At 40.6% G+C, this 11,527-nt stretch overlaps 2 protein-coding genes across 2 annotated transcripts; both read left to right on the top strand.

Moving 5' to 3' along the window:
• The first annotated feature begins 3,713 nt into the window (after positions 1-3,713).
• On the top strand, positions 3,714-5,952 carry terb2 (telomere repeat binding bouquet formation protein 2). Its single transcript, XM_056413577.1, has 7 exons — positions 3,714-3,786; positions 4,078-4,159; positions 4,360-4,499; positions 4,853-4,914; positions 4,995-5,056; positions 5,153-5,232; positions 5,378-5,952. Exons 1-7 carry the CDS (start codon positions 3,723-3,725, stop codon positions 5,521-5,523), a joined length of 636 nt encoding a protein of 211 aa, XP_056269552.1. The 5' UTR covers positions 3,714-3,722; the 3' UTR covers positions 5,524-5,952.
• A 1,168-nt stretch (positions 5,953-7,120) lies between these two features.
• Positions 7,121-10,876, top strand: sord (sorbitol dehydrogenase). Its single transcript, XM_056413093.1, has 9 exons — positions 7,121-7,248; positions 7,343-7,376; positions 7,898-8,062; positions 8,356-8,515; positions 8,664-8,782; positions 9,268-9,333; positions 9,435-9,613; positions 10,098-10,219; positions 10,429-10,876. Exons 1-9 carry the CDS (start codon positions 7,195-7,197, stop codon positions 10,592-10,594), a joined length of 1,065 nt encoding a protein of 354 aa, XP_056269068.1. The 5' UTR covers positions 7,121-7,194; the 3' UTR covers positions 10,595-10,876.
• The last annotated feature ends 651 nt before the right edge of the window (positions 10,877-11,527 follow it).

The raw sequence follows: 11,527 nt of genomic DNA, 5'->3' as shown, positions 1-11,527 counted from the left end.
GAGGACACACAAAAAACACCCCCAGAAAAAGAGCGAGAGATATGTAAAATGTAACAGTTGGAGCATAAATGCACTATAGTACATCCTCGGTTGCAAAATAAACAATAAACGAGAGCTGCAGCTGAAGCGTATGTTCTTTTCTAAATCTGATTTTTGACTGTTTAGCGTAAAAGTGTTAAGAGAAAAGTGTAAAAATCATCACAATTCCCAGAGCCAAAGGGGACAACCAACAATCTACAACCAAAATGTATTTCATTTCTAACTTTTTTTATTGGACAATTAGTTGTTTCAACGCTCCACTTAATTAAGGCGGCAGCAAACAGAAGTCCTATATGACGTATTCATACTGGAAAACCCAAAGATATGACACGTACAATTATAACAATGATATAACAGAGAAAGCATCAAATCTTCATAACGGAGAGAAATGTTTTGGCATTTTTGAGAAGAGATACATTTGGATGTTTTGATGATTTCCTCGGGCAGTAAAATTCAATTTCCAGTATTATTGTACTTTTTTTGTACAATGAAAACAAAAAGGTAACCAATAACAATTCAGATGTTGTCATATTATTATACAGGTGTTTCACATGCTTAGGTTAATTAACAATAGATAGATGATGCATTCTGCCTTCTGCTCATGTTAAACCTCTGTGCATGTATCACCAACCTGCTCCTCTCTCTGGTGTTTTGTTCTGAGTCGAGCATGTTGCGGGTTGGGTATAAGAAACAGGGTGTGGCTTCGCTGTTGTCATGGCAACAGAGTGAACCCCCTCTCAACCAGTCACTGTATGGAGTGGAGGCACTCAGTCGCTACCCAATGACAGTATATGTGCCGACAAGCTGACCAAAATATTATAAACATGAGAGCAGTAACCTACATGGAATCTGTGCCTTTGTGCATGGATTTCAGAGGCAGTCGTGTGCTCAGTGGTTTTCAAAACAATGCCTGAGACCTAGGAGCCGGAGATACATCCTACTAGTAGCCGGAGATACATCCTATACCATTCCCTTTAGTGTCAGAGTAACAGGCTCTCTGAATTCTCATCATAACATTTAAAAGATATGATATATACACTTCCTCTAGAGACTTAAAGTTATTCAATGGCATCTGCACTAATCAAATTGAAAACGTTTATAAAAGCGTGATCAATATTTACTTTAAATATATAGTGAGACAGGACCGTTACAAGCCATATAAAATGTGCCATGACTTGATGATCAACTGAATATGTTACAAAATATCCCCACCTGGCGATGAAATGTAGTACTGCAATACACTGCTGCTGGGTGACAAAGAAAAATCCTCAATAATAAATATAATGGAGACACATAACAGATATTTATATTTTGCACATGGCAATAAACGGTTTGAGTATGAATAATGTGCATCTTTTCTTATGGCCTTCATAGTCACCAGACCTCAATCCACTGACCGCCGTGTTGCACTTTCCACAATCATCAAAACACTAAATGCGATGTCTTTTGGACTATGGTGTTAAATTATACAACAAACGATACCCTCCACTACAGTTTTGTTCTTTATTACCCGAAATGTTGTTTGTTGGTTTTGTTTGCTCCTTGTCTTTCTATTTAGTTTTGTTATTTGTCTATGCCTTATGTAAAGCGTCTTTGAGTGTCTAGAAAAGCACTATCTAAATTCGAAGTATTATTATTATTATAGTCCCACACAGGCACGTGCACAGACATTTTGGGGGGCAGGTGCTCAAACCCAAAAAAAGGGCACCCAATGCCAAAAAAAAATTCTGACAGAGTTGAAGCATAAGCAGCAATACACCGATGATGCTGTCCTCGACCTGCGTCTCCTCTGGCAGCATCAGACCGCTAGCTTACATTTTCTTTATGAATAAAGATGAATTATTATATTGCAACAACAGTACAAGCGTTCTGATTGGCTAATGGGTCGTCATGCCAGCCACGTATTGCCCTCCTCGCTGGTCTGATACGGATCCGTATTGCCCTCTTACGTCATTTTCAAAATGAGCGATTGTGATAGACATCAACAGCCAAGAGCAGTGGTCCTCAAACTAAGGCCTGCGGGCCGGATACGGCCCGCTTCCACATTTGGCCCGGCCCTCTGAACAATACCAGAGAGGCCTTATGATTTTGTTTTCAGTCTGGCCACGCAAATCCTAGACTAACCCGTTAAATAGAACGGAATAAGAATTATCTCTCTCTCCTCTCTCTTCTCTCTCTCTCCTCTCTCTCTCTTTTCTCTCTCTTTGCTCTCTCTTCTCTCTCTATCTCCCTCTCTCTATTCTCTAAACATAACTAACGTCAGTAAACAGCTGGACGAGGCTTTGAAATCACGGATTTCGTACGTTTTTTAAAATTTTCTTTTTAGGAAACGTCGGACCAGTTGTGACGTCATGTTTTCAACAGCGCTAATGTTGTGGTCGATTTATCACAAAACAACGTCAGGGGACAAACACCGTCATGACCTGTGTGTCTGGTGCTGCGGGTCAGAGGAGAAGGAGGAGACCTGCGCGGAGGAGGAAGTGGAGGAGGGAGGAGCGCGGCGGGGGGAGGGAGAGGGGGGGGGGGGGCTCGTGAGCGCCGCGAAGCATGTCGGGGCGAAATTCTCACAAGAACTCAAATAAATGCCCCGTCGGATATTAAAACACATTTGGGGGGAATTGATGACAGAAAGAGTAACTTTTATTCATAAATACGGATGAATAAAAAAAATGTGTCTCCAGGAAAAAGGGCACTTTTCTCATCCAGGGCAAAGGGGCTGGTGCTTGAGCACCACTAGGGCTCTATCTGTGCACGTGCCTGGTCCCACACGTTTGTCTACATATTGTCAATTTCTCAATGAGAGTGTGTGTGTGTGCGCGTGCTTATGTGTGTGTGTCACAGTGTTGCCAGGTCCGCGGTTTTCCCGCGGAATTGGGCTACTTTTGAAGTGTTGCCGCGGGTTGAATTTTTTGTCCGCTGGTTCGGGTAGACCTATTTTGTCTATTTGTCTATTTTGTCTGATTTGGGGCTGGTTTTGATTGGCCATTGGGCTGGTTTTGGGCTGGTTTTGATTGGCCATTGGGCTGGTTTTGTCACACAGACCTGGCAACCCTGCATGGCAACCCTGGTGTGTCATTTCAGCAGTAAGGCTACATCGTCTCGGTGTCCCTCTCCATCCACAGGGCCAAGTCTAAGAAACCTGAAAGAAACGTATTAAAAAACACACAATACTTTTCACTTAAGTTACACCATTATGTGAGGTGATAATGTTAATAAGACAGCAGGATACCGACCACTTTGACTTGAAATAACCCAAATGCATCGACTCTAGCTAACTATTAAGCTTGCTTGAACTACACAGACCGTTAGCGAAACAAACGCAGGCATTTTTCTTCTGGCTATGGTTTTAAGGCGTTACTTTATGGGTTTGATGTTATAACAACATGACCCATTAAACAGTACAAACACCGTCCAGCTCCTACACTCCTCACATCAAATATCCCAGATAACGTTAACAGGGCTCAAACCTCTTTGTTTAGCTCGCTAGTTAGTCCTAATACCAACATTTCCGATAGTTATCGAGAGACGTAAACGCAGCAGAGCCGTTTGCGCGCCAAACGACAGCGCAGCACTTCGTAAATTCAGTCTCCAGCCCTTCATCCAAAGAGAGAGAGAGAGAGAGAGCTAGCTGGAGAGTTAAAAGCGTCAATGCGAACCACTTTTCATAACAGAGGGCTGTTGCTATGTTCAGGGATATGTCTGCCTGGTTTTCAAGCAGTGTGCCACAGTCATGTCAGACCTTTTGGAGTAAGTAACGCAAACCTATTCCTACTATTATCAGGTCAATGCTAGTTGAATTAACCCCCAGCTAAATATTTTAACTAGTGAGTAAATGCTGTCACAACATGATTTTAACATTTTAACAAAACACGACTGTTATCTTTTAAAGGAGAATAAGTGGAAACATCTTACTATCACAAATCTATTTTAGGGATCTGTAACTCAAGTTCAACTTGTAACGTCACCAACATTGTCTTTTTGAAACATGGTTTTGGTAGTTTGATCTTGCTTTATAGTCCTTAGCATTGTGTCTTGTAGTATCGGAGGGTGGGACCATTGCTGACTGGAGAACAGCAGCTTTCCTTTTCAGTGAAGATGCTACATGTCCTGATACTCTAAGGTGAGTGTGAGGAACTGGAAAGATGCACATGTATCATCAAGCAGATACACTTTCCATTGTAAATCATCATATGTTGAAGTCTTTATACTATTGCACAGTGTGTATTGTTGTGTACCAAGTACAATGCCTTGTATGTGCTCACATACTTGACAATAAGCTTCTGATTCTTCTGAAGCTATACTTTGACATCTGTTTTTCAGGATTTTCATGAGCAAAGATTATCTTTGGAACAAGGTTGCAGTTTTCCACAGCTTGTTTCTGTCCGCCTGTGAGAAGCGCCAAAGTGTGAAGTCTGTGTGCATCGGTCATTATGTGCTGCCTCCGACCTCAGTACAGGAGGGTGAGAACTAACATGTTAATTGATTTGTCGTAAACTACACAAAACCAGTGGTTCTCAACTTTGGGGTCAAAACAAGCATTGAGGTCCCAAGAAGAGTCCTAGAGGTTGTCAAATGATGAACACAATTGGAAATAAGAAAATAAAATTCAGGCACGCAAACTATGTTTATATATTTGCTGATTTTAATTAACTTTTTTAACATTGAATAATGGATCTTTTTAACTGTTAAGGTGTCTAATAAACTATTCAAAAGGGAGTAGCCACTCTTGGTTTGAACTTCTTGATTTATTTATTTCAAAGTGATCCAGTTTCATCAATTCTAACTCATACAATGTTCTGTATTGTAATTTTAGAGGTGCGACAGGTGGTTGGGAGGTTGATTTGGGAGTGTGAAGATGAGCCATCGATGGAAAAGGTAAATACACCTGGCAAATTCATCAGATCATGTGTCCTTCATCACTTAATCACTTGGTTGGACTTCCTTTGGTTTTACAGAGTTTCCATAAGAGTTTTAGTTGCCAGTCAGAAGATGAATACAGTGAAGTCTGCAGAAGCAAGTATGTTGAGTTTCCAATGTAAAGATTTAATATTGGTTCTAAATCAATTCCAAACTGTCCAGTGAATTAATTAAGTCCCTATTACTCTTTTGACAGTTCTGAACCGTCTGACACAGATGTATCAGAGAGTGAAGCCCCTCTTCATGCTCATTATCCAGTTAGTAACACACTCTCAGGTGAAACGTGTATTATTATTTACTGTATATTTGATAAAATAATTGATAATTCCCCTTTAATAAAGGTCTGGTGCAATCAATATTTAGATTATGGTTGAGTATGTTATCATAGCTCTCTTTTTTTCTGTTCACTTCTTCTGTACAGGATACGTCAGCATTGACAACCTGCAGAAATATTCAGGTGATGTGTATGATTTCCACCCCGGATGTTTCAGATGCTCCAACTGTAAAGCCCACTGCTGCCCAGCGCTGCCCGCTGCACACATACGCAAAGCAGAGAAAAAACATTAAACAAGAACAAGTAGCGGTTGTGCTATTTACACTTTCTACAGTTTCAAACTGTTGATAATGTACTGTCAATTTAGTTATTCTGTTTATTAAGTTTGCATTGCCTACTTGTACTTGAGTATGCAGTATAGATCTATACACTGACATACAATACATCTCTGTCACATCAGTGTAAGATCTGTTAATCTCTTTTTCCCTCTAACATAGTCTCTATTTTGTCATATTTCCCCCAAAAAAGAACTATTTGAAGAAGGCAAATGGTTAATATGGGTCCACATTTGCAATTCCATAATTTCTGCTAAATCTGTCTTACCGTTCAGTGTCTGGTGTGACAACAGGTTGATTGCTTGAATTGCCTCCGTTGGAGTTGCCAAAATAATTAAATTACGTTTTCAACTAACATGCTTTAATTTGTTTTTCGTCATAGCTTTAAGTAAGAAAAGATGAGTCTTACTGAGCAGCAATGAATGCGTTGTTGTTTATTAATGGGCATCAGATGTAATTTTGAATATCTAGTTGGCAGCTTCAGGTCATCCACGTGAATAGTGTAGATCCGAAGAGTTTTTGTTTTGGGGTAGGGGGGGGGTAAATTGGCCGGCCGGCGTTTATGAGATTGGAGTGAGACAAGGAGAACATGCGATGTGATCTTCGCAATAAAACATCTTTGATGGGACACGTCGAAGAAACAGGCTCCTGGAACAGACTCATGGAACAGGTTCATGGAACAGACTTATGGAACAGAATCATGGAACAGAATCATGAACAGTTTCATGGAACAGAATCATGGAACAGGCTCAAAGCTCAGCAGAGCACACAAGTAAAAAGAGGGAAGTTGGTTCATGAATGACTTTAACCATATTATATATAATGATAATGTAAAGTTGTTATTACTATTATTAGGGCCCGATCACTGAATTATTCAGAGCACCTTTTTTTCTTAAAATGTTTGTTATTATTATTTAGATTTGCGGTCAGAACAATCAAAAGACCGTAGTTATAAAAGCTTTGAGGTGTCATCAAACAACGTGGATGTGGTGTGGAGAGAAAAAGAAAAAAAGCTACCTGCACCCCCCCCCCCCTTGTCACCTTTTTCACCCCTCATGAGTCTTTATGTTTTAGTCATCCATGAAATGCGACATAAAATGGATGTTGTACAAATAAATACCACATAATGTGAATGCTTTCAGTTATGTACTATTTTTCTTTATAGAAAACTAATTTTAATCTCATAACTAATCAATACATTTATGTCATACAAAAACATGGCAGTTAAAGGCAGCCCATCGTGTCGGACTGAGACAACGTAGAGGGCTTTCGTGCTTATCATATCACGGCATATCGATAATGAGGGCTCAATAGCAACCTATAATCAATATTTAACGTCATGAAAAATTATATAAAAATAATATCGAGCCGTAGAAAGAGTCATAGTAATTGAATGAGTGCAGTTACGTTCCTCTGCTTGGTAACGACCACCCCTACAAAGTGGACAATTCAACGGGGCTTTGGCCAATCACAAGGCTTTGTTTTGGTATCAGCCTCTCAAACAGGAAGATGAAGTCTGCATGCTGCAGTTTGTTGTACTTTGACACGACCAGAAGAGATATCTCTCTGGACTCGGTTCACCTGTCTGCTTCTTCTTCACCCCGTTGTGTTTGAAGTGTTGCATCAGTCATGGCGGAGGAAAACCTGTCCGTGGTGCTGCACGCACGGGGAGACCTCCGGGTGGTAGGAGACTGATTTTAAACTTGCGTCCACGTTAGTTACAGTCTGTGTGAATTAAACTGACTTCATACTTTTTGTTTTTTGTTTTATTTCTCAGGAAAATCGCCCGATCCCGGAGCCAGGGCCTAATGGTATGACATATTGCATGATTTCACCAAAAGGCAGATCGAAATATGTGATTATGATGTACATGCTTTGCAAAATAAGTTAAATTAATTACATTTAATGCAATCCAACTAACCTAGGTAATTTGTTTTAGTTTGATTTATTTTCATATAGGATTTGGTTTTAATCTGAAGGAAAAAACGTGCACTAGCTTTCATGGCATTGTACTGCATTTTTAATTATTCATTCTTAAAATAGTATTGACTTGCAAGTCAATAATGCCCTGGTGTCAAAAATAAATATTAGTTAAATATGTCACTTTCACTTTTGGTCAGTAGTTAGACAAAAGATAAGACTGAATTGACATGTTTCACTTCACATATTGATATTTTAATCATGTCCTACATTAAGCTTGATTTGTTCAGCATTTCAGAGGTCTGGAAACATGTTGGTCTGTCGTGTCTCTCTGTGACACGGTGACGCAATATGCAAACCCCCTGATTGGTCAGTACTGGACTCTGTCTTGTGTGTCATGTTTTGCACCCAGATGTTTTGCTCCAGATGAACTCAGTTGGAATCTGCGGATCAGATATTCACTACTGGCAGCACGGACGGATAGGGGACTACGTGGTCACAACACCGATGGTGTTGGGGCACGAGGCGTCGGGGCGAGTGGTGAAGGTCGGATCAGCAGTCAAGCACCTTGCCGTGGGTAAGTAGGTGAGCACTGCAGAAATCTGCCATTCTGTTCAAGTGGGAGTCACACAGAATTTTTTTTGAATACATCACAAAGATAATTGCTTCTGTCGACTCTTGTCCTTTGTCAAACTGCACCGGCAGTGCCACAAATGCATGTAAGCATACATGTGTGGCACTGTGACTTCATACACTGTTCATCATTTGTAATGCAATATCTCACCTTACATGTTATGGTATTGAAATCAAGTTCACTCTCAGCCACAAAGAGTTATGTGGATGAAGTCAACTTTAGTGTATTTTCTTTAGGTGACAGAGTGGCCATTGAGCCGGGCTCACCTCGCGAGATGGATGAGTTCTTCAAAAATGGACGTTATAACTTGTCTCCGACGATCTTCTTCTGTGCCACTCCCCCCGACGATGGAAATCTGTGCCGATACTACAAACACAGTGCCAACTTCTGTTACAAGTAACGGTTTTATTCAACATTGTTAAGGCTTTGCACCAGATATTACAACTTTTTGATCTCTTGACTGCCAACTCACTCTTGCCTAACTTTTCATATATCTCCTTTTCCCCCTATCTTTTCTCTTTTGTATCTTTCTTCAACCATCCAGGTTACCTGATAACGTGACACTTGAGGAAGGAGCCCTAATCGAACCTCTGTCTGTGGGGATCCACGCCTGTCGCAGAGCCGGTGTGACCCTCGGCAGCACCGTGCTCATCTGTGGCGCAGGTACAATGAGCACAAACTATTCAACTAACACAATTACACAAGAAGGACAATTCCATCGGCAAGATACTGCCTCTCAGGACACACTGCAGTGCAAACTAATGTAAAAAGAGGGTGATTGTGTTATGTTCATGTGTCAGGCCATTGCAAGCAGCATAATCTAGTTCTATAGACGATGGTGTGTGTGTCGTCACACAAGTGAGAATCATTCGGGCACAGCTTGAGTGTGTGTGGAAAACTACTGAACCTTCACACCCCTTGTAAGACACTTAATAATTAACGACTCCTATATGCTGCAAAAACAAGCTCACGCACATTGAGTCGTCCACATTGAGCATAACCAGGTGACACCGTTTCTTATATCTAAAAAAAACATCTCGACATTGGCTCTTTTTAATTGTATCGACCCAGTAAAAATTCAAACTTTACATTCACACTCGACACCGGTTCTATACGTGTCATCCTGCTTAATTCTTCTTTTCCCACAGGAACTATTGGGTTGGTCTGCTTGCTTGTTGCTAAAGCAATGGGGGCCTCACAGGTCGTCATCACTGGTGAAACACACACACACGCACACACACACACACACACGGATTCTGGTCGCATCTTACCTTCAGGCTTTTCTTTTTGTCTCTAATCCACCTCTGCGGTTCAGATATGTTACCCGAGCGTCTGACAATGGCCAAAGAGTTGGGTGCAGACTTCCAGCTGAAGGTGAAGATGGGAGACGAACCTCAGCATCTGGCCAAGAGCGTGGAGGAGCAGCTGGGCGCTCAGCCTCACGTTGCTATTGAATGCTCTGGTGTGGAGAGCAGCGTTCAAACGGCCATCTACGTATGTGACTATTCAGTGAAGACCACTTCATAATGTTTTCAGAGTTATGAAGCCGCTCTGCACAAATTACAGACAGTATTACATTTACTCAGGTACTGTACTACTTACAATTTTTAAATACTTGTACTTTAGTTGACGCGTTCCAGTTCATGCAACATTATACTTCAACTTTCCTTCAACTCACACATTTGACGATTTGCTATATCGACTTGTTACTTGTATATATATTTCACAGATTTTAAAATATGTTGCGTGCATGATACTTATGTTATTTTTTCCAGTAATACTTCCAATACAGTTCTTAAATTTCTAATGGAATATTTTGACATTGTGGTTTTGCCGTTTTTACTGAAGTGAAGAGTCTCAATACTTTCCAATACGAGTACCATGTACTTGGTCCCCTGCGAAGCACAACGAGATTCAGTATCTGAATACCTATAATATAATCCAAGTTATGCGTCGATATGCATCTATTCCCTGCCAGGCAACACGTTCAGGAGGCGTGGTGGCGTTGGTGGGTGTTGGTGCTCAGATGGTCACTGTCCCTCTGTCCAATGCTGCCTTAAGAGAAGTGGACATCAGAGGAGTTTTCCGCTACTGCAACACGTGAGAAGCTTTTTGTTTGATAAGCAGATGTTCAAAGCAAAGCGGGAAGCAGTTCTACTGGAGAGTAATGTTGTATTTAATAATAAATGAGATTTCAAAATGAATCGCTCTCCTCATGTATGGCCTTGAGTGAAGCTCAACTCTATCAATAATAGTTAGCCATCACAGATTGAACTCTTGAGTGAAATGTTTGTCAATATGTGTTGCAGCTGGCCGATGGCCATCGCCATGTTGGCGTCAGGGAAAGTGAACGTGAAGCCCCTCGTGACCCACCGCTTTCCCCTGGAGCAGGCGGCCCAGGCCTTTGAGACCACGCGGCAGGGTCTCGGGATCAAGGTCATGTTGAAGTGCGACCTGAAGGACCAGAAGCCCTGATATGACCCGTCTGAGAGCGACGCAGCGTGACAAGTAGACAGAATTACAGACCAACACTGACCCCAGAGAGACGAGCCGATAACAGCGCTGTGCTCTGAGGTCAGAGATGAAACGAGCGTCACGTGGTGACAGTGATTTGGTCATGATGCTCAACTTTGTTTTTAATTTAAATACATTTTAAGGTTCGATAATTTGTTGTTGTTTTTAAATGTATGCTAATTTGTTATATGGCTACTATAGTCAAAGAAAATCCTAAAATGATTGAATAAAACTATAATGTCAGGTGTCTTTTTATTTCATTTTCACAGAACCAGCACTACCTCCCAGCCGACATTAGGGGGAACTCGTGGCTCAAAGAGGAAATAGTGATATCTTTGACCCAATTCTCTACTCTAAAACATTAGTACACCATATTTACTGTTTAAATCTTCGGATTATACCTTTTGTCAGGATAAAAGAAACATATTTTATTACCATGAGAAACTTGCAAACGTCTCAATCAAATTGATCTTTAAATATGAGATCGGTAGGCTTTAAAATGTCTCAGAGTTTTTCTAAGAAGGTAATTTTACCTGCACATTCAAAAGAATAAGTGTTGAGAATTCGCATGAGTATACTTATATTATTTACTTTTCCAGTGTGAACACAACATATTTAAATATTTAAACTTATGCATTACGAAATCAGCACTTAGAAACAATTCCTCACTACGTATTAGTGGCGTACAATATGTACAATACACTAGTAATTAATGGCTTTGCAGTTTTGTATATACAGGAAATTATGCAAAACATGCATCGACAAACTACTAATTTGGAAACAAAAAGATGTAATACTTTTTTAGTTTTTAAAGATCCTTCTGAAGTCATTTTACTTCCTGCGATATGTTTAACGTGAGTGTATCTGTGGATGGCTCCATTTCCAAATATTTAA

The sequence above is a fragment of the Pseudoliparis swirei genome, chromosome 4 (genome assembly GCF_029220125.1).
Source record: "Pseudoliparis swirei isolate HS2019 ecotype Mariana Trench chromosome 4, NWPU_hadal_v1, whole genome shotgun sequence".
Classification (NCBI taxonomy): domain Eukaryota; kingdom Metazoa; phylum Chordata; class Actinopteri; order Perciformes; family Liparidae; genus Pseudoliparis; species Pseudoliparis swirei.
This window is presented reverse-complemented; position numbering and strand designations above follow the sequence as displayed.